Here is a 23,249-nt window from a genome sequence, read left to right as displayed (position 1 = left end):
TGTGTGAGTGACTGGGTGAGTGTGTGAGTGTGTGTGTGTGTTATTTTGTTACAGTCCACTAGGTAGAGATGTGCTCATTATCAGTTTGCTCTGGTGTTCCTCAGATAAACCCAGGACAGTCTGTGTGTGAGACTGGAGAGAGGGATTATATTTTTATTTTATTGTGCCTCAGGTGAACAACTCTGAACATCGTTAAAACACAGAAACACTGAGAAAAGCTGTCTGTGACTGGTATGAAAGGCCAAAACATCCAAAAAAGTGTTTTCACACTGCGCCTGAATCAGACTGTGGTTCAGTATGATTCGAAATGTTGGTGTGTGTTGTGTGTGTGTGTGTGTGTGTGTGTGTGCACGTGTGCCGTTGGTGGGGGTGGGGGGGGGGTTGTTTCCAGTAAAGTGTCCAGTGCATGAATATAGCTGTATAAATGTGTGAACAGTGAGTGATTTGAATGAATATTCATTAATGTTTATTTTAATTAATTAACACTGAATACTAACGATTGACTCTCACCTGCAAATGTCCAGACGCTTTTAGATATTTACATCCAGGTGTGTGCTCCCGTTTCCAGATGTTTACCTGTGTGTGTTGTTTTGTTTGGCAGAGGATGCTCCAACTGATTGATGCAAAGGAAGCTGTTTCTATTTCGTCTGTCGACGCCTCCTCGCTGTTACAGCAGCCAGCGCTTCGCATTAAACCTGATCCTTTCGTCTGAATTCGTCTTCTCTCTGCACAGACACAGACAGCCAGGGTTTTATACCTCACACGCCTAATGAACCAATCCCGTCAACACTGGGGCGGGGCAAAGTTTTGTCCAGACAAAGTTTTGAAAACTGAGATTTTCCTTCTGTCTGTTTTTAACATATCCCCGTCCAGACAATATGAAAACAGCTACATTATCACGCCAGTCCAGTAGGGGGCTATAGCACCTCTTAAAGAGAGACATCAAAACACCAGGAAGCATGAGAGAAACAAACTCCCTATGTAATGTCTCTACTTGAGTTTTAGTGGAGATCTCAGTAAAGCCACAAAATAAACCCTATCTCTTTATCTATCTCCCGTGTCATGTCTCTTTACTGTCTCATTCTTTTCTCCTAAAGAATTTCAGGCAAATGTTTTCCTGTGGGGAATGCCATATGTGTTTCGCTGTTTTTCACCACAGACACCAACAATATCTGAAGCTTTTTTCATGGCTAATTTTATTTTTTTAATTGTCCACATATTTGTGCAAAAATGCATCAAATAAACCGTTAAAAAAGAAATAATTGGTCATGAGCCTCTTCCAACTGCTTCTTATTAGAAATGATATGAATATATGTTATATTTTTACAGAGCAAACTCTTTTCCAGGTGAAATGTGGTGAAAGTCTAGCAGTGTAAAAACAGGTGAATAATATAATACAATACTATCAACAATCTCAGAATGAGAAACACAGATTAAAATTTTGATTGAGATGATTTTCACCAGCTAAAATATAAACAGAACTGAGAAACGCTAGTCTAAAGTCAGATCCCAGATCAGAAGGGTGGGGTTTATCTGCTGAGGGCGTGTTGGAGCTGAATCAATGTTTAAAGTAGCGTGCAGCATGATAAAGGCGATGAACAGCATGCCGAGTACAAACAGGCTCCTCCTGGCCCAGCTCTGTTTAGTTAAGGTCTGAACGGTGTGTTATGGTCTGTACTGTGTTCACTGCTGCAGCGGTAAAAACTGGGCAAACCCTAAACTAAAAAAGCTGAGTAAACCTTGATTGATATTTAAAAATATAACTAAACTGTGTTCATCCTCCTCTACATCCCTGTTTACACTGAGTGGTAAAGCTAAGCCTTCAGTCTGGGCTGTCAATGTCAAAACACTGTAGGTTAATGCCTACCTCTGCTAGCGCCTCCTATGGGGTTTCTTATAGTGCCACCTGCTTCTGTTTTTAATCTTGTGGATGATCAGTCTATATGTTTTGGAATAAGTGACTTAATGCACCTAAAAAGCATTTTCATAGCACCTGCTTGTTGTAATTGCCTAGTGCTACCTACACAGCTGCCTATGTAGGGAATAGGGAGCAAGGGAACACCACCCATAAATAATTTTTGTTGTGGTTGATGCTGTTATTATTTTGCATTAGCGGCTCCAGGCCCGAAGCCAGGGCAAAGACATGGCAGTTTTAGTGAGAACATTAGAAACACTGCCATTATTAGTTTAAAACGCTGAGATTATTGTTTGAGTTATGCAATGTGACACAGTGTGTCCCCTGATGAAAACCTGACTTAATCCTGAAGCTTAATCCCAAGTTAATGATATACCTTATCTGTTAATCCCTTCTCATAAACACTGTCTCTTCCTTTAATACCAGCCCCAAGGAATATTCTGTAATCCATACACACACACACACACACACACATAAGTGCACTAGGGACAATGAACACACACACACACACACACACACACACACACAGAGAGAGAAAGTGCATTAGGGTCAAAACCCCCGAGCACTTGTGACAGTGAGATTTGTAATTTGTAGAAAATAGTCACGTGTGTATCAGTAAATTTGAAGTCACAGAGAAAATCACGTCAGGAGTTACAAACCTGTAGATATTGTTCCTCTCCCACAAATACAGCTTAACAGTTCCACCTTCACAAACTCTTCACTGCAGCTGCACAAATCCAGTTCTACACACACAAGTACAAAACTATCATACGCTCACAGTTTTGCTCCATTTGTAGCGGTAAATATGGTGCATAACACATTCGCACACTTATATAAAACTTGCACATTCGCACACCAACATGTGAATCTGTGCCGTGCGAGTTACACACCTGTAGAAAGTCTCCTCAGAAATATACATATTTTTTAGCTTTTTGGGGGGTGATATTTCTCTTGCACAAACACAAGTCAGTGACTGCACCTGCTCGAATCTGCGGCCACGAGACTCTAATTCTGTCTTCTTCGCTCTCACGTCACTACTTCCGCGCGCGCTCACATTTACACCAAATATATCAGATGGAGCGTGGTGCAGAGCTAATCTGTACCTGTAGAACTGGGAGGCGCGCCCTGTTCGGAGATTAACCCTTCTGACCAATCAGAGGAGTTCGTTTGTGCGCATGTCCCTTGGCGCCAAATAGAGGGGGAAAAATCATTCGGCATTGCTGCTGACACCTACGACAGAGTTTTAGGGCCACGGCATTTTTTCTGTGACTTCAAATTTACTGATACACGTGTGACTATTTTCTACAACTACAAATCTTACTGTCACAGGTGCTCAGGGGTTTTGCCCTGAAATGTACCTCCATACCAGTAGCAGTTAGCAAATGCTAACTGTGGAGCTAGTCAGGATTAAGAATTGCTGCCTTCCAGTAAAAATTATAAAATAAAATTAAGGTCAGTGTGTGTTTTAAATAATATTCCAATGTGTTTAATATCGGGGGAAACACTCACTGCTAAGCTAAATAAATTGTTACTGTTAAACTTAAAGTCCAATGATTTTACCTCAGAGTCCTCAGGAACATCTCTCTCTCTCTCTCTCTCTCTCTCATCCTCAGGTGAGTGTTCGCTATGGAGACAGTGTGTATGACCTCAGTAGAAACATAACATCAGTGGTACATTCTGGAGCAGTTGTACATTACCCTAAGACTATAACACCCAGTGCCAAGCGTGGGCGAATCAGAACCTGACCTCACTAATTCTCTCATGGGGCTGAGTGCCATCAAATCCTCAGGTGGCGTTCAATGCAAAGACACGATTAACGCATCATACCTCACTAAACCCATTGTCTCCACCCGTTTCTCCAACAGGGGGAGACAGAGCACACAGTGGAACTCTAGGGGGCGCTGATGCACACACTCTACTACATAAACACAGGAAGGTTTGTGTGGATCAATCTGTATAGGTTATAGTTTAGAAACTCTTGGGCGTGATGGGAGGAGTCAGTGGGTGGTTGCTAAATCGGGACCTAGTAACTAATTGGCTCCGCTGGACAATATGGGAGTAGCCATTGGGCAATTCCTAAATCAGGAGCTTGTGTCTGATTGGCTCCACTGGCCGTTATAGAAGGAGCCAGTGAACACACCCGCCGTCCAGGGAGAGCATTTTTGGGGGTTTGGGGCCTTGCTCAATGGGCACTTCACCTTGGTACTTCAATACCAAGCCTTGTCCTCGAACCATTAGGCCAAAGCTGCCCCCAAATGTAAGACTTTCTAGCCATATTTTAAATTAAGTATTTTTATTGTGTCACAGAACACAAAAATGCATAAAACATATAAATGAACCAATAACTGAAGGGATGTAAACATGTCCATCCTCTCCACATAAAACTTAACTACATTACATTGAATCTAACGTTAATTTTATATTTTACATTAACTGGCGCCATTAGAGTTACAGAAGGTTTTAAACTGGACTCGGGTCGTATCAGCGAGAGGTTTATGATCGCATCTCAGGAAATTAGCTCCAGCTTCACAGAGAGTGTAACCTGACACTGAGCTCTGTATAAACCTCTCTCACACACACACACACACACACACACACAGACACACACAGACACAACAAACACGCTACAAACACATGCAGAAAGACAGAGAGGGAGACCACTGCTCAACATCTGGACCTCGGACAGGTACGTATCACCTCTCTCTTTCGCCACACACTTTTAATGCTTTTTATTTCATGACAAAGACATGAAAGAACAATATTTACTGTTATTTATGATTGATCTTTTGATCCTGAGCACTTTCCATCAGTTCTCCTTTACTTTTTACACTTTGTTCTGCAGCTGCTTTGTCTGCATTAATGAGATAAAATTGGTGAATGCCGTGCAGGAAATCACTAATAACTACGTGACTATTTAAATTAGATTATTTTTTATATCATATATTCATTATGTTGTATGTTATTAGAGTTTATAGAGTGAGTCTTTAAAGGATGCAATAGAACCAGCTCAGTGCTTAAATAAGATGATTATATTTTCAGTTACAGATCAGAAAATCATTACATTAATGAGATAAAATGAGTATATGTTATTAACAAATTCACATTTATTTTTAAAATCATGAGGCTTTGTATAACACAGATTCAAAATCGTACATAAACCAAGCTGAGGAATGTAATCAAAATTGTTTTGTTCTTCTTATTATTATTTATTTATTTATGTTTATTAATATACAGACTCCTAATATTCCTCTACTTTAAATGTTACTGCTGCTTAAAATCAAGTTACACTCAGAAAAACATAAATAACAACCAGGGCATTAAAATGAGGATTCATTTTTAATTTCACACCAGAAAAAACATTCCATTTATGAGATTAAAACATAACAATTTATATTTCAATACGTCATTCATTACAAAGAGTTATATACGGAACTAAGAAATAAAATGGTCCTTTTCCAGTTTCACTTTCGAAAAACATTGCATTAATGAGATGAAACGATAAGAAGTTGAATTCAATTTGTAAAAACTGAAGATTTTCTACACAGAAGAACTCTAAGAAGCACTGAGAGATGAAATAAGATGCTTCTCTCTCACGTCTCCCATCAGAAAGACACAGCGTTAGTGAAGATAAAGAGATCAAATTATAATAAGGAATCACTGGAGCACTGCTGTGTCATTAATTCTGTTTGCTCAGAGTCCAGCGGCAGGTGGTGAAAATAAAACCCGTCACTCACCTGTTCCTCCAGCTTCCGACCTTTATTTAAAAAAGATCCACAGGCCGAGGCTGTTATAGCACTGAAATCTGTCAGGATCTTTAATGCTCATCTTCTGAAGACTGGGGAAAGAACATTATAACATTATTTAATCCTTTACAAGGGTTCTGCAAAAAGAAAAACACTTTTGTTTTCACTGGATAAACAAAGCAATAACTACAGATTGTAGAAATAGGTTCAAAAATTGTAAAATATTAAATCTCAGAATTAAAAATATTAGAAATTGTCAGTACATTTATGATTAATTCACTTAATAAATATTGTTTATTGATATTCTGTATAAAATTAAGTCTCTGTCACACCCACCTCCGCCTTGAACTGGGTAAATTTTACAGACCAAATGTATAAAATTATTGATCTGAGTGATATCTCACCTGACTCTACTACTGCTACTAATAAACTTTATTTATAGAACACATTCAAACCTGTGGCCGCTCAAAATGCTGAACATAAATAAATAAGCAGTGATTGAAGATAGATTCAGTGACAGATGAAGTCCAGATGGAGCATTGTTTAATTAAAAGCCCGATAAATGAGAGATGATTTAAGTCTGTGCTGAGCTCTTTATTCTGATTAACACAGGAACGGCGTTCTCTAATGAACTGAAGCTGATTCTAATCAATGTCTTCAGCGACTGCTTGGCTTTATGACACATTTTAGCTGACACTGCTCTTTGTTTGTGTTGTATTTCTCAGTTTCTGCTGAAAGTGCGCAGTTAAAGACTCATTTTTTAACCCAAAACATTTGGGGGAATTTTGGATTAAAGTCCCATTAGATTTTAAAGGAATGTTACTAAAAAAATAAGAATTAGTAAAAATACCTCTTGAGTAAAGTGGGAAAAGCATAACGCAGTCTGTTATTAATCCTTCTTTAAACATGGCCCCCCCACCCCATGTGGGCGACCCACTCTGTGGAGCCTAAACCTATTCATTCAGAATGACAGAGCAGTTTAACTCTTCCTCTCCTGTCATTGACCTTCATAAATATTCTTCGCTACTTTATGGTTGAAAATGACTGACTGCACCTTTAAGTGGACTTCTTCGCTGACTTGCGTTTAATTTGACTTTCATTTTTATTTTTCAGTGCTGCTTGTGTTTGATTAATTCCATCATTTCATTTTTCCCAGTTCTGAAGGTGGGGAACCACCTGTAATTCTTCTGAATAATGAACTTTAGGGCAGATACTTTAATTGATACTTTAATAAGCTCAGTGTAGAAGGCTGGAGCCTTTTGTACAGCTTTAGGAGGTGGACATAATAGAAACTGTGCATTTATCACTAAGCAAAATGAATGCAGTCATAAAGCACATCTCGGTGTAATGCACTCAGACTGCTTCTAACTGAGAGGAAACTGAAGGGAGGTGCTCAGACATGACCTTTGCTTTGATATTTACAATTATATTCTTACTTGTCTTATTTTTCTTAATATGTATCATTATCATTAAAGGAAATCATGATCAGAGCAAATTCAAATAATATTCTGAGTGCATTAATATTATTCTTTTAGCACTTTCTGTCAGAAAGCACTGTATAAATGATAAATACTGAGTTGATTTAAGAAGACTTCACTCATTTTTAAGTGGGATACTGAGGTCCTGAGTCTGCACAGCTGACTGAATTCTGGATTAGGGTGGGCTTGCCCTCTGTATGTCCTTTTCCACTTTTTCTGTGAAGGTGAATTCCCGTTATCCCCCCTGCTGGGGCTCATTTAATTGCCTTTGTGACACAGAGAGAGGGATTTAGCTCTGTGCAAACTGCAGCAACTTCCACATCGTCCTTTTCTCCTTGGAATAAAATGACCACCAGCGTCCCACCGCCCCAAACCCAGCCCGTTCCCCAAAGACTTAATCGGCTCCCGCAGCAGGAGCGCATCCTTTAAAAGGACACTTCAGCACATTTCATATCAGTCCCTATCTGCTGCATCTGTGGCGCACTGTCCATTACCATGGACCGCCCTCTCCTACGGTTCCTGGGGCTCAGGGAGGAGTGGAGAACCTCTGAATCCGTCCCAGCAGACGTCACCCGCCAGACCTGAATAATGCTTCTTTATAACAGAACATTTACATTTATTACACTCCAACAATGCACCAGGGGACACAGATTTAAATAAGGTTTTCACTGTGTCCAAAAGTTTCTAGACAGCCTTTATAAAGAGTTCAGCTGCTTTGGTCTTTGTCCCACTGTGGACACTGTGCAGGCAATGACATGAGGCCACAGGGCCCAGCGCCAGGCCTAGAGAGGGTAATAATGCCCCACTGATGGAGCTCCATCATGCTCATGGATGTCTTATAACTGATAACAGATAACATGTCTTTTATTTAAATGTGTGGTAATATTCTTATAAATGATTCATTACTGAACCATAATTTCAAAGATTAAGGGTTTAATAATGATTTATAAACACAGTGATTCTCTCTGTGTTTGTGTCTGAGCAGGTTTCAGTGGACGTTCTGAATCCTCTTCATCCAGGAGCCTGTAGAATCCAGTTAAATTCAATGAAGGAGCACAGCTCGTACCGATGTGTGATCGATGAAGAAGACATGGCCCTGGACTGTGCTCGTGTCTTGGAGGTGTGTGTGCGTGTGTGTGTGTGTGTGTGTGTGTGTTTCAGGAAATGAGAATAGTCAGGGGTGGAGTGTAAACAAACATTTACAGAGGAGCACAGCTGATGTAACCACTGTGTGTTTGGGGTTTGTTTTGTGTCTTTTCCATGTCCAGGCAGAAGTACATCTGTAGGAAAACAGGACTAATGTAATGATGAATGGATGACTAGAGATGGTTTGAAGATGAATTTGAACTTATATTAAAACAAAAAAATCACTTTGGTCTCGTGGTGTCTGTGGGTCCTGACAAAGTATAAAAACAAATCACTATGTATTTAGTCTCCATAAAAGTCGATCAAAGATATAACAGCTTTTATTGCACATTTTATACTGTGTGTGTGTGTGTGTGTGTGTGTGCAGACCGACCTATATACGACATTTATTATCTGAATAATTACAAATTTTTTGGCAACTTGCACATGGCTCTTTTTACTGATTTTATACACACACACACACACACACACACACACACACACACACACACCAAGACAAATCCCTTGTGTCTGATATGACTTTTTACAAATGTTAAAAGTTTTCTTTCTTTCTCCCTCTCTCTTCTCCTTCCTGTCTTTCTGTCTCTCTCTTTCTCTCTCCCCCTCTATCTCTCCTCTCTCTGTCTTTCTGTCTCTCTCTGTGTCTATTCTCTCTCTCTCTCTCTCTCTCTCTCTCTCTCTCTCTCTCTCTATCTCTCCTCTCTCTTTCTGTCTCTCTCTGTGTCTATTCTCTCTCTCCCCCTCTATCTCTCCTCTCTCTGTCTTTCTGTCTCTCTCCATGTCTATTCTCTCTCTCTCTGTCTATTCTCTCTCTTTGTGTCTCTCCTCTCTCTGTCTTTCTGTCACTCTCTGTGTCTATTCTCTCTCTCTCTCTCTCTCTCTCTCTCTCTCTCTCCCCCTCTGTCTTTCTGTCTCTCTCTGTGTCTATTTTCTCTCTCTCTCTCTCTCTCTCTCTCTCTCTCTCTCCTCTCTCTGTCTTTCTGTCTCTCTCTGTGTCTATTCTCTCTCTTTGTGTCTATTCTCTCTCTCCCCCTCTATCTGTCCTCTCTCTGTCTTTCTGTCTCTCTCCATGTCTATTCTCTCTCTCTCTGTCTATTCTCTCTCTTTGTGTCTCTCCTCTCTGTCTTTCTGTCACTCTCTGTGTCTATTCTCTCTCTCTCTCTCTCTCTCTCTCTCACTCCCCCTCTGTCTTTCTGTCTCTCTCTGTGTCTATTTTCTCTCTCTCTCTCTCTCCCTCTCTCCCCCCCCCCCCCTCTCTCTCTCTCTCTCTCTCTCTCTCTCTCTCTCTCTCTCTCTCTCCTGCAGTGGGCTGTGAAGGGAAATCTCTCTGCTCTGGAGATTCTGAGCCAGAAGGATCCAGAGTTGCTGAAGTTCAGAGATGACTTTGGCGCTGGGCTGATCCATCACGCTGCGGCCAACTCCAACCTGGAAGTCATTCGGCTCATAGTGGACACGGTGGGCCGAGAGGGTGAGCTCAGTCGCAACGTTACCTGTCTTACATTGTGTCCAGAGGTGTGTAGAGGTGTGAGCTGAGCTGAAAACGCTGTCCCTGCTCCAGCCCGGAGACACTGTGCCTTTATTAGACATGGGAAAGGAAAGTAATGTCCTGGGTCCCATTACAAAATGTCAAGTCACGTCACACTTGTAAAACGAACTGCACTTTGGGGGTGAAACGTGTTTGAGCACAGTACGTATCCCCTGGTGTGAGCTCACCCTAAAGCCCCCCCGGCAGCACGGTGTACTTGCAGTGACAAGAGAAACACACTCCTCAGTAACCCCTTCAGTGCAGAGGGACGGTTGGACGAGCAGGTGTCCACAGACTTACGGACATGTCGTGTTTTAGCTGATGAGAGGGTGAGGAGCGAGGAGAGCTGAAACCGGAGATTTACAGCACTTCAGCATTAATATCATCTCATGCTGAGACTCCCAGAGCACATCTGCACTCCACTGAGTCATTAAAGAGAAACGTGAGACCGCTGGAGAAACAGAGCCGTCTGTAATCACATAAACATCAGAGAGTCCCTCAGACACAGAGCCATGTTCCTCAGCGTCCCACAGCCTTCAGGGACACGCTGCACTAAACACGCCCACGTCCAGTCGGATTTAGAGCTGAACTGTGATTTTTAATTCTACGTCGTTTATGTAAGGTTTAATGATCATTGACCCTGTTGTGTGTAGAGTTTAATGGGTATTAATTCTGCTGTGTGTAGAGTTGGATGTGCAGGACGTCCACGGCCAGACTCCTCTGCACTGGGCCATGGAGCAGAACCAGGAGCAGAGTTGTGTTTATCTGCTGGAACTCGGTGCTGATCCCAACGTCCTGAACTCGGCCCTGAGCTCCCCGCTGCACCTCGCCGTCAGCCGCCAGCACAACCACCTCCTTGCCGTGAGTACCACAGTCTGTCCAATCTGCCGTCTGGGCTCCACCCAGCTGTCCTGGCTCCACTCAGCTGTCCTGGCTCCACCCATCTGTCCTGGCTCCGCCCAGCGGTCTCGGCTCCGCCCCAGAACAGCTGCTTTAACTGACACAGCACCAGGCTCAAGTTTCTCTGAACAGAGTAATACTGAGTAGTGTCTGGTTCAAGAGAACCATGTGCTTATACTGTTATACTCACTGTCTATATCTCCATGGCAATGGAAGGCTTTTCTAGTGAGCTGAATGGCTGTGTTCATTTTGTCTTACATTTTGCCTGAGCTGGGCATGGAACCCACTACACCAATCAATAGAAGGTTTAGTGGAGCATGATGATTGGAGGGTGTCCCTGTGGAACGTAAACAGTTAACAGAGAAAGTAGAGTTAACTGGGACCTGTTGGTCTCTCTATATGTGTGTGTGTGTGTGTGTGTGTGTGTTCTGCAGCTCCTCTTGTCCAGTGGGCGGGCGAATGTGGATTTGGAGGGAGATTTGGGGAACTCCCCGATGATGGTGGCATGTTCGAATAATAACTGCGAAGCTCTACACACACTTGTGAGTAGACACACACACACACACACGGGCCTCGCTTTACTCTCAGACCTAACTAATCAATACCAAACAGAGGTAATGGATCATGAGGTTGAAGGTTTCCTCTTGGTGTGGGAATTACTCCAGATTTAACACAGTTCCACACACTACAGCACATCAGCCATGATACGATTTTAATACAATACTCCAGACACAGGTTTATATCCCGATTCCTGAGCCACGATATGATAATCGCTTCAGCCGCAGTACGACAATCATCACGAAACATGGACCGTGATGAGATATCATCATAAAACTGCAGCCACATTTCAGCAGCAATACGAAATTATCAGGTGATGTTATTTCAATACTTAAATTGATATATTTATAATACATTCATTCATTATCTGTAACCGCTTATCCAGTTCAGGGTTGCGGTGGGCGCAAGGAGGGAATACACCCTGGAGGGGGTCCTCACTGGGCAACACACACACTGACACATTCACTCACACACTGACACCTACGGACACTTTTGAGTCGCCAATCCACCTACCAACGTGTGTTTTTGGACTGTGGGAGGAAACCGGAGCACCCGGAGGAAACCCATGCAGACACGGGGAGAACACACACCAACTCCTCACAGACAGTCACCCGGAGCGGGAATCGAACCCACAACCTCCAGGCCCCGGAAGCTGTATGACTGCGACACTACCTGCTGCGCCACCGTGCCGCCCTATATTTATAATTAGATGTATTTATGATTTATTTACACTTAAAGCAACACTAGGTAAGATTTGGTATTTTTGCTCCCGGGCTCCCCCTACAGTTGCAGAATGTAATGCCTGGCCCACAGTATAGAGTTTTTAAAAAAATAATATTGAAGTCATGAGACTTCCACTTGTTAGTCCTCAGAGTCCCTACATTACACAGTTTGCCCTGAATACACACCACATGAATCCTACCCTCCTCCAGAAGTCACATAGTGCAGTTTCTGCAGTGCTGAACCTGGCGTAGCATTGACAGAGGCTCTATTCTCCCTGTTACAGCTCAGTGGAGCATCAGAGTGATTTTGAAGCTGTAGTTTTAAGTAGAAAAACTACCTTGTGTTGCTTTAATCGGTAAATGATCACAGTTTTTGACCTACAATATATTTTCACAATGTTTTGCCATTTTCCTGATGGTTCGGGCTGGTTAATACTTCTGCAGAGATCCATGTAAAGGTCGCAGTAAAGAGAAGGGGAACATGACAAACGTAGCACACAAACACACTAAAGTCACCACCTCCAGAACACATTTTAAGCCATTGTTCAAAACACTGGGTGTTTCCCAGAGATTCTCCAGCTCTTTTGATGTGAACAGTGTGTATTTGGGACCCATGTCAAAGTCTGTTCACATTTACAGAAGTGTGACTGCGGCTTTGCAGCGGAGGGTGGTCCAGCAGAAATAAACACGCCAGGTCTTGGTTATGATGAAAGAGGTTTTCATAAATAAACACACAGTGTCATCTTGTGGTCACATATAACAATGGATTTTTAAAATAAGTTAAACAATAGGCTTCATAATATACAGTACAGTGTCATACCAGTAATCTGGCTTGTGGGGGCACTATTTCTCACCCAGAGTAACACAGTATTAAGTGATATTAATTACTGATTTGTACCTTTGGCATTAACCACGCCTCCTTTTTATCTTTATCTGTGTTTAGTTTAAATACGGAGCGAGGTTGTGTCTTCCGAACAAACTGGGCCACTACCCCATCCACGCCGTGGCCTTCGCCGGAGCCAAAGAGGCCATGGAGGTGATCCTGGAGAAAGGTACCGTGACCTTAAAGTCACAAAGAGTGAAAGAGAGAACGAGAGAGAGAAGTATAAACAACTCATTGTGCTATCCGTTATGAAACGGACATTACACTGACACCTAGTGGCCTGGATGTAACAGAACGTCTGATACATTGTAGACTACTAAACCTATTGTAGTCATGGCCACCGTCATGTGGGAGACCCGCTCTGTGGAGCATAACCAGGTTGATCCAGGGACACAGCAGCTCGATTCCTCATCTCCTGACAACTGCACTTCATAGAAAACGCTGTAAAAATAATAAATAACAACTTTCATAAACACTGATTGCTTTTTTCTGTGGGAAAATCTGTTGGTGGCACCTTCAATACCTCTCACTCTTTGCAGTTGTTTACTGCAACAAAAATATTTGCCCCAAGAACAAAATATTTGTCCATGTCCAGCCTGTCCCTCCACATGTGGACGGAAAAACCCCTGATTTCCATTTCCACACATGCAGGCGACTCTGAAACTGCCTGGACATGAGCCACCCACACTCGCCTGGTCAAAAACACCACCCAGGTTTTATTTGCAAATCTGTGGTCAGCGGCTAAACAAATGATAAATGTGGGCGACCCAGATTGGAACTGACTGGATCTGTCAGTCTCTCTCTCTCTCTCTCTTTCTCTTTCTCTCTCACTCTCTCTCTCTTTATTTTCCCTCACTTTTTTCCCTTGTGTTCTCTTTTTTCTCTTTCATTCCCTTTCAATCAACTTTTATTCATTGTTTGCTTTTCACTTTTTATACACTCTCTCCTCCCTCATATATCCTTTCTTTCTTTAATTTCTTTCTTTAATTTCTTTCTTTTTATCTCTCTACCGTTCTTTCCCTCCCTTGCTTTAAACGTTGACTCTCTCTCCTACTCTCTCTCTTACTCTCTCCCCCCTCTCAGGTGCGGAGCTGGGTATCTGTACCCCGGCTGATCACGTTAATTATCTGGACAAGTCTAAGAGCAGTCCTCTGCACCTGGCCGTTCGAGGGGGAAACACTGATGTGATTAAACTGTGCATCGAGAAAGGGGCGAGAGTCCAGCAGCAGCAGGTGACCCTCAGACCAAATAAACAAAACAATGCTTTAAAGAAATGATTTGGTCCATAAAGTCCTGAAGGATGATGTGTGTAACTTCACACACTGTCCTCTTTCATTCCTCTCTTCTTTCACTCTCTCACTGTCTATATTTGCTGTGCTGTCTTTCTTTTTCTTTCTATCTTTACCTGTTTTTCCTCATCTCTCATGTTTTATACAACCACACCCCCACTCTCTGTAGACAGACACACGTTGTTGGCTCTTAAAGCTGGACGGACCACAGTGTTTACTTTCTTTGTCGTCTACAGATTTCACATTAATGTTTCTGATGGTTTGAGGTCGAGCGAGTAGCTGAGAGATGATCCCATCCTCTCTCACTTATCTCAGATTAATGCTCTCTCTCTCTCGCTCTCTCTCTCTCTCAGTGTGATAACTCCACAGCGCTACACTTTGCCTGCACTCAGGGAGCTCTGGAGGCAGTGAAGATCATGCTCCTTCCGTTCGAGCGACTCGAAGAAATCATCAACATCAGAGACGGAGCCAATCAGACGCCTCTCCACAGGTCAGCTCAGGGTCAGCAGGGACCAGCAGAGGGACTACGGTGGCCCTGTTTGACCAAAAACACTCCCCAAAAGAGGGGGAAATACAGATATAATCGGCTGATTATAATAATAACAATAACAGCAGTACTATTACAAATAATTAGTAGGTGATCTCTCATTTTACTCTCATTATCTTTAGATTTTCTCTACCTACCTTTTTCTGTTTCTAATGCCACGGCCTTCAGTCCAGCTCCTGAAGTCCTGACCAATGGGAGGGAAGCTTTGCTTTGCTTTTTTTTGGCCATTTCAAAATTGTATTCCATCCATCCATCCATCCATTATCTGTAACCCAGTTCAGGGTCACGGTGGGTCCAGAGCCCACCTGGAATCATTGGGCGCAAGGTGGGAATACACCCTGGAGGGGGCGCCAGTCCTTCACAGGGCAACACACACACTCACACATTCACTCACACACTCACACCTACGGTCACTTTTTGAGTCGCCAATCAACCTACTGACGTGTGTTTTTGGACTGTGGGAGGAAACCGGAGCACCCGGAGGAAACCCACGCAGACACAGGGAGAGCACACCAAACTCCTCACAGACAGTCACCCGGAGCGGGAATCGAACTCACAACATCCTGGTCCCTGGAGCTGTCTCACTGCGGAACTACCTGCTGTGCCACTGTGCCGTCCAAAATTGTATTCATTTATTTAAAAAAAATTAAAATAATATGACTACATTCATTTGAGTTTAAATGCATCATAACAATCATGAATACATTCTTAAATAAAACCGATCTAAATAATGATCTATACAGATATGAATTTGTAAATCCCAAAAAATCATTAGCTCTTCTCTGACCCACTGTATTTGTTGAGTATTTGTATATATTTATTATATTGTTTTTTAAATTTTTTTATTTCATAAAAGTTCGTGTCACTCCAGAACCTTTTAAACAAGGAGAAACCACACTTACTCGTTGATGTGTTTAATTTCTCATTAATTTCTCCTGTATTTCTCTCCTGGTGGCAGAGCGACGTTATTTGATCATGTCGAGTTGGTGGAGTATCTCGTCTCGAAGGTAAACTCCTCAGAGCAGTTTTCTAAAGTTATAAACAGTGTTTTTTTAGGTTTAAATGTTTTTCAGGTTAAAGTTCGTCAGGTTGATCCTCTTCACTCTGAACAGTGTCAGAGCTCATCTCTCACTGACGCTTATCTGCTTTTCTTTTCGAAAGGGAGCCGATATTGATTGTATTGACTGTAAAGGTCTGACCCCGTTGCTACTGGCGACCACATGCAGTGCCTGGAAAACTGTTTCATTTCTGCTCTCCAAGGGTATGTTACCATTAAAGGTGCAGTCAGTCATTTTTACTAAATAATTATAAAATAACGCATTTTTTTAAAAAAGTCTGTGGATGTTTCTTCGCCATTTGTCGGTTTGCGCTGGAAACTGGTCTAATGTGTTTCTTGAAGCCCCACTGTCTGTAAATGGGTAAAAACACAAAGTGTCTCAGTCCGGTAGGCTAGGCGTTCTTTTTTTCTCACAGCAGAGTCATGGCAAAGAGAGAGTCCTCCAAATGTTGAAAAACATGAAAAAATTTAAGAATATTTTTCTATTTCTGCATTCTCTTTTCTGCACCTTCATAGGTGGATAATACTGACTTAGTTTTGACTTAGTTTCACATTATTTAAGTAGGAACATGGGAAATGGCTAACTGCATTACTGAAAGTGCTACAAAACTAAATAACTCAAGTTACATATGAGTTTCTGTGGAAATTCAAACAGTGAATAAGAACTTAAAGACAATTTACACTTCAGTCATGTAGAAACACATTTTTCTCCTCAAACACAACGTTCCACCTTAAAAAATGTATAGCTTCTGAACATAAACAAACCAGATAGAACTGTATTTTCCCAGAGATGTAGATGCTGCCGTTAAATTAGCAAACTATAAAAGTAGTGTCATTTAAGGATCTATTAATATCATTCTACCACTGTGTTTTTCACCAGGGGCAGATTTTAGAGTCAAAGACAAAGCTGGACGTAACTTCCTCCATCTCGTCATCTTCCAACCCAAAGGCCTGAAAAATCTTCCTGACCACATCCTACAGGTAACTCCTCCCACATGTAATTCCTCCTACAGGTAACTCCTCCCACATGTAATTCCTCCTACGGTCCAAAAACACACGTTGGTAGGTGTATTGGCTACTGTGGATTGGATATCAAACGGCTGTTAAACTGACACAATTTCCTGGATGTATCAGAGATACTGTACTAAACCCTCTTTTGTACATGGCTAATCCTACGTGGTCCAGGGACGAAAAACACCTCTTTTTTATAGAAATGTAACAATAATGAATAAGAAACATTTTGTGCTGCTTTGTGTTAGTGACAATGACAGATGGCTGCTTTAATGGAGGATGTTTGTGTTGTTGGTGTGGTGCAGAGTAAGGCGGTGACGAAGTTGCTGAGCGATGAGGACATGGACGGCTGCACTCCACTGCACTACGCCTGTAAACTGGGGATTCATGACTCCGTCAAAAACATGCTCAGTTTCAAAATCAGCCTCGGACGCAAATCCAAGGAGAAGAAATCCGCACTCCACTTCGCAGCAGAGTGAGGACTTCACTTTCTCACTCCGCTGAATTAGCACTAAGCTAACTAGCATTAGCATCCTAGCACTTCATGTTCAAGTATAGCTTTATTGGCATAAAAAAATTACATTAATATTGTTAAAGCATTAAACAACATGACATAAACAGCACAGTAACTCTATAAAATCATATAATTAAATGTGTTTAAATGTAATATAATGAAATGTATTTATTTATGAAATACATCTATAATAATAAAAAATAAACATTGTATTTTAAAATTAAGAAGAATGTATGTTATAGAAGAAAATCTATTTAACATATTTACATATAACACCTGAAATGCTGTGATTGGTTGTGTGTTTTTGTGTACTCTGTGTTTTAGATCAGATTGATTGAGGTATTGATTACTGATCATTTATTGTGTGTTTATGATCAGATACGGGCGACTGAACACCTGTATCCGTCTCCTGGAGACGATAAGCGATTCTCGTTTGTTAAACGAAGGAGACGAAAACGGACTGACTCCCCTCCACCTTGCGTCCAGAGGAGGGCACACTAAAGTAGTGGATCTGCTCCTCCGCCGGGGGGCGCTGTTTCAGAGGTAAGACCACTCTGTCATTATCATTATACCCCTCTGATGTCCTGAGTGTCATGCCCATAAGGAGTTGTGGGTTTGACTAGGATTTCTTTATCAATAATGCTACATGCTACAAGCTAACTCTCCTGCGCAGAACTGTTTGATCAGTCTGTTGTAAGGTAACTGTAAAAAGTTTTTTAGGTTTGTTGATAATGATAGCATTAATGATATAATGATAGCATTGTGCTGTCGCTGATGTTTTGAGGAGAGGTCTTCCACAGTCTAAATTGTGAATTACAAAGAGAATGCAGCTTAGAGTTCAGGAATCTAAACAGAAGCAGAGGAGTTAAAAGGGTTTAAGGGTCGCAGCAGCAATTGATGAGCTGAGTGGATAACCCATGGTTTTAAATAGGAGGAGGACAACATACAGCTGTAATGGATAAAAGCTTTTAAAGACGCCTCAGAAAGTGTCTGCCACATCTCCTCTGTCCATTACAGAGGCTGCTGAAAGCAAATAATCCTTGTTTTTTGTGGTTTTTGTGGGAAAGACAGCCTCTAAAGCCAAATTACATTTTAAATATTTCAACGCTAATGAGTTCATGTTGTTGATATCGCCACAAACATTTCTCTGTCCACTTTCTCTCACCACAGCTGAGCCTAACATTTTTTTAAAGAGACATAGTTTGAAAAAAATCACTTTTTGAGTGCATTAACTTATTTAGCCAATGACCCACACACCGTGAAACAAGACCCACCCAGTCAGTTTTCTGTGTGCTGCCTAAGTCACAAAACATGGGATAAAACGAGTCTGCTCCATTTTTGACGTCATGTGCAGAGACTTTAGGATCACCCCGCCCCCTCGTCTGAGTCTGTCCAATCACAGCGCTGGACCCGTGTTTATGTGAGAGCGCAAAGACGAGGTTAAACGCAGCAAAACAGACACAATGCGTGCGGAGAAGTAAGAGCACTGAGTAAAAACAGAGAAAATAAGAACGGAGAAGAAAGAGAAAGTGACTGAAACCAGTGAGAGGCATCTCAGAAGTGTCTCAGTTCCTCTTCATAGTATCATTACTCTGAGTGTGAAGGGTGTAGGGTCTGGGGATGAGATGCAATGGACAGGGCACACTCTACATTCAGAGAGGGTCTGACTTTTGTTTCTGCACTGTTTTCTCACAGAGAGATTCAGATCTACATTCACTCTGAGACACAAAGTTGTGCACAGCGCCGAATCTGCTGTAACTGCTGTTTTCTAATGAGAACAAATGACTGATTAATTCTTTAAAATTGGACAAATATTAAATTTTGTGGTTGAAACTGATTTCATGGGTTTTACAATAAATATTAATGTATCATCATTAAATTATAAATTAATTCAAACCCTTGAACAACACATTTAATCTTGATTTTGGCCCAAAAAAAGGTCCTAAAATAAGATTTCATACAAAAAAACATCAGCGTTAGGGGACTGATCATCTCAATAACTAATAACATTAACCTTATTTTATATTTTAAAATGAGTTTAAACCTTTAATCCTGGATTTATTGATGTGTTTGTGTGTCTCCTTTTTCTTCTGCAGTGATTATAAAGGATGGACGTGTTTACACCACGCTGCGGCTGAGGGGTTCACTCAGACCATGATCATCCTCCTTGCAGCTAATGTCAAACTCCTGGACAACACTGATGAGGATGGGGTTAATAAACACCTTAAAAACACTTTAAAAACACCTCACAACTCTACACTACCAATACATAGTGCTGCAGCTGCCAAAAATCAATAGGAATTTTGTCAGTGTTCTTCCAGATGGAAGTGCGGAAATATAATATAACATAACATAATATAATATATAGTGTAATATAATTACTACATAATTTAATTTTTAATTTTATGGTGTGTACAGATTTGTTTTAGAAATACAGCACTTACAATTTTACCAAAGGTCTTCCGATGCCACAAAAATGCAACATCACGATACACGATAAGATAAGATACTTCACTTGCATCTTATTATTCTCCTTTTTCTGTCTGAGGTTTCAAGATGTGGAATAAGACCCTTTCTCTCTAAAGCACAACTCTTTTAAACCAGAAAAACAGTGTAGACAAAGAAGAATAATCAGATTATCAGACAGTGATCTCAGGATGAGGGACGTGAGAGGCAGAGTCCATATTTAAGGAGATTTTGGTGAGTGTGTGAATGTGATTATTGTCCTGTTTGCGAGACAGAACACAGCTCTGCACGTCTCAGCGCGGGAGGGTCACGTCGCTGCAGTGAAGCTGTTGCTGAGCCGTGGAGCTCAGATTGTCCTCAACAACAACGACGCCTCCTTTCTCCATGAGGCCGTGAGAAACGGCAAGAAAGACGTCACTAATGCCACCATCGAGCACGAGAGGTGAGTCCTACGCAAACACACCTCCACATTAGATCAGGTAAGATTAGATTAGATTAGATCTGATTATTCATTCATTCATTCATTATCTGTAACCGCTTATCCAGTTCAGGGTCATGGTGGGTCCAGAGCCTACCTGGAATCCTTGGGCGCAAGGCAGGAATACACCCTGGAGGGGGCGCCAGTCCTTCACAGGTCAACACAGACACACACACATTCACTCACACACTTACACCTACGGACACTTTTGAGTCGCCAGTCCACCTACCAACGTGTGTTTTTGGACTGTGGAGGAAACCGGAGCACCTGGAGGAAACCCACGCAGACACGCGGAGAACACACCAACTCCTCACAGACAGTCACCCGGAGTGGGAATCGAACCCACAACCTCCAGGCCCCTGGAGCTGTGTGACTGCAACACTACCTGCTGCGCCACCGTGCCACCCTGGTCAGATTAGATTAGATTAGATTAGATTAGATTAGATTAGATTAGATTAGATTAGATTAGATTAGATTAGATTAGATTAGATTAGATTAGATCTGATCTGATTTTATTAGGTTAGATTAGTTCTTCCTAAGGTTGTGTTTGTTGCTCAGACTCTAAAGTGTGTACTGTGTGACAATGGGGGTCTGAACCCTTTAAAGTCTGAGTCCTGGAGGTCTAATCTGTTCAATGTGATGTTCTTCACTGGTTCATTACAGCGTCCGATCAGCAGCGCTCCTCTCACTCTCCTCAACACGTCTGAGTCTGTTAATGATTTATTCTCTCCCTCTGTACACACCTTTCCTCCTCTTCTCTCATCTTTCTATCCCTCCATCTGTCCTCCCATCCACTGACCCCTTACAGATCCGAAGAGTCTCTATCTTTGTTTAAACGAGGCTCAAATCTCCGCTGTGTGGTTATGGACTTAATCGAGTTCCTCCCAGAGTCCACTAAGGTACTTCGGCACATTTCACTGTGTATTAACACCATCACTAAAGATGCACAGCAATAAATAACCAACATCTCAGTAAGAACATTAATATATTATTATTATTTTGAATAAAATGAAATTCTCTGTCACTTTTGATTGATAAGTATTCATTCAAAATAAATCTCTAGTATGTGACACCAGCTCAAATCTCAATGATATGGATTTATTTACATATTATTTACATATTTCTAGGTAATTTTGCTTGTTTCAAGTTTCTTTTTTTAAATAAAATAATTTAAAACAATTGAAATTGTTCTGAAATAGAGCCATAAATGTTTAACAACAATCTGAGAAATATTACAATTAATGATTAGATTCAAGATGATTTCTCTAAGATGAGATGTGTTTCAGTGGTTCAGTTATTAGTCTGTGCATTGATCAATAAATCTTTTTTTTTTTTTACCCTGCAGCATCTTCTGGACCTGTGCATGGTTGAATCTGACCACGACCCAAACAACATCAACTACCACGTAAATAAACTACAGCAAACCTCCTTTAAACACAGCTTTTAGTTCAAACACAGTGTACCCTGCAGAGAATCACCTTCGAACATTCCTCGTTAAATTAAGTATGTTACAAGATAATTCAAGTCAATTCCATATATTTCCAGTTGTTTTAAGAGATATTATCCAGAGGGAATTTTTCTTATTCCAATGAAAGCTATTTGAGTTGATAAATAATGGAAAATAAATCAGATCATTTATTTTTTACCTGTAAATAGAGATGGAAAAGGCATTTTTTCTTACAACAAGTGAAAATGTCTAGAAATTAGTTGAATAATCTCATATTCTTACAACAATCTTGTAATAAGATATATACAATTGTAATATAATTGTATATACAATTGTAATATTAGATATATACAACTTTACAGCCATTTATTTATTTACTTATTCATCTATTTAGTGTTACACTTTCATATCGCCTTTAGAGAGACCCAACACACTTCACAATCAACACAATACATAATATAACTCTGTTTTCTGATGTTACTGTCTCTGACAATAAAAACTTTACCTTCTTTATTTTAAATACATTTATTTTGTTATTTTACAGATCACTTATAATTTTAAGTGGCTCCAGGCTCCAATTCAGCTGAAAAAGTTCGCTAAAGTCGATAAGACGATGAATTTCCAGCCTCTGGCGGCTCTTAATGTGAGAATTACTTCTGTTTTTACTCTGTTCATGCTGCAAATTTACAGGAAAATAACAATGAGAAATGAGAACATATTTTACTACTGTATTTTCCTGAAGTTCATTCATTATTATTGATTATTAATTATTGATTATTGAAAAATAGGAGAAAGATTAGGCTTAAATCAATTTACCTCCAAAAGGTCAGAAAACTATTTATATATTAATGTGTTTATTGATTCCGCTGCTCTCAGGAGATGAAGAATGAACCAGTTTATTCTCCTCAGAGAGGGCCCCCACCATGTGTATAATGGGTCTTGTACAGAATCTCTGACACATCCATGCCACTAGGTGTCAGTGTAATGTCTTTATGATAAAATGGATAATTATCATTGGAGAAAATGACTGTGACGTAAATTAATTAATAATAATTGTGTAGAAAAACAGATAAATTTTTTAAGATGAATATTGCTTTAGAGCTTGATGTTATTTATTTCTCGGTCTGGATCCAGTCAGGGTCTTCACTCTGGCCCTGAACTCCCCTCCCCCAGTAAACAGGGCTTCTTTATAAAAGGAAAAATCCAACTGAACCTTATAAATGTTTCTTTAAAGAGTTTTAAAGAGAAAAGTTTCAGGATAAAAACAAAACTCAGCTCTTTCCTCCGAACAACAAAGAACTCTGCTGCAAGAGAACAACGGAACGAAACTAAAACCATCTGTTTTACTGATTCTGATTCTGAAACAGTTGTTAGATTATTATAGATTATATGTTATAGATAATATATTCGATTATTTAAACCTACCTGTAGATTGTTTAAATGGCTTTATAATAATTAGTACATTTATTAATACATTAAATTACCTTCTGTCTCCAGGCGATGGTCCGATACAATCACCTGGACCTCCTCACACACCCAGTCTGTCAGAAATACCTCGAGATGAAATGGT

The 23,249-nt window shown here is 40.8% G+C and overlaps 1 protein-coding gene across 2 annotated transcripts in view; it reads left to right on the top strand.

The window, feature by feature from the left end:
• The first annotated feature begins 3,300 nt into the window (after positions 1-3,300).
• The window catches only part of trpa1b (transient receptor potential cation channel, subfamily A, member 1b), a 29,010-nt gene continuing 9,061 nt past the window's right edge, over positions 3,301-23,249 (top strand). For both annotated transcript variants that reach the window (XM_066667702.1, XM_066666975.1), the window contains exons 1-19: positions 3,301-3,367; positions 8,122-8,256; positions 9,588-9,750; positions 10,493-10,668; positions 11,142-11,249; positions 12,931-13,039; positions 13,954-14,102; positions 14,513-14,649; positions 15,665-15,713; positions 15,868-15,967; positions 16,644-16,744; positions 17,080-17,249; positions 17,667-17,831; positions 19,385-19,499; positions 20,030-20,196; positions 21,041-21,131; positions 21,578-21,637; positions 22,224-22,322; positions 23,177-23,247. In XM_066667702.1, the coding sequence (XP_066523799.1) occupies positions 8,182-8,256; positions 9,588-9,750; positions 10,493-10,668; positions 11,142-11,249; positions 12,931-13,039; positions 13,954-14,102; positions 14,513-14,649; positions 15,665-15,713; positions 15,868-15,967; positions 16,644-16,744; positions 17,080-17,249; positions 17,667-17,831; positions 19,385-19,499; positions 20,030-20,196; positions 21,041-21,131; positions 21,578-21,637; positions 22,224-22,322; positions 23,177-23,247 (2,105 nt within the window). In that variant the 5' untranslated portion in view covers positions 3,301-3,367; positions 8,122-8,181. The remainder of the gene's footprint in view (positions 3,368-8,121; positions 8,257-9,587; positions 9,751-10,492; positions 10,669-11,141; positions 11,250-12,930; positions 13,040-13,953; positions 14,103-14,512; positions 14,650-15,664; positions 15,714-15,867; positions 15,968-16,643; positions 16,745-17,079; positions 17,250-17,666; positions 17,832-19,384; positions 19,500-20,029; positions 20,197-21,040; positions 21,132-21,577; positions 21,638-22,223; positions 22,323-23,176; positions 23,248-23,249) is intronic.

This window comes from Hoplias malabaricus, chromosome 1, assembly GCF_029633855.1.
Source record: "Hoplias malabaricus isolate fHopMal1 chromosome 1, fHopMal1.hap1, whole genome shotgun sequence".
NCBI lineage: Eukaryota > Metazoa > Chordata > Actinopteri > Characiformes > Erythrinidae > Hoplias > Hoplias malabaricus.
Note: the sequence above shows the minus strand (reverse complement) of the source record. Positions and strands in the feature narration are given on the sequence as shown.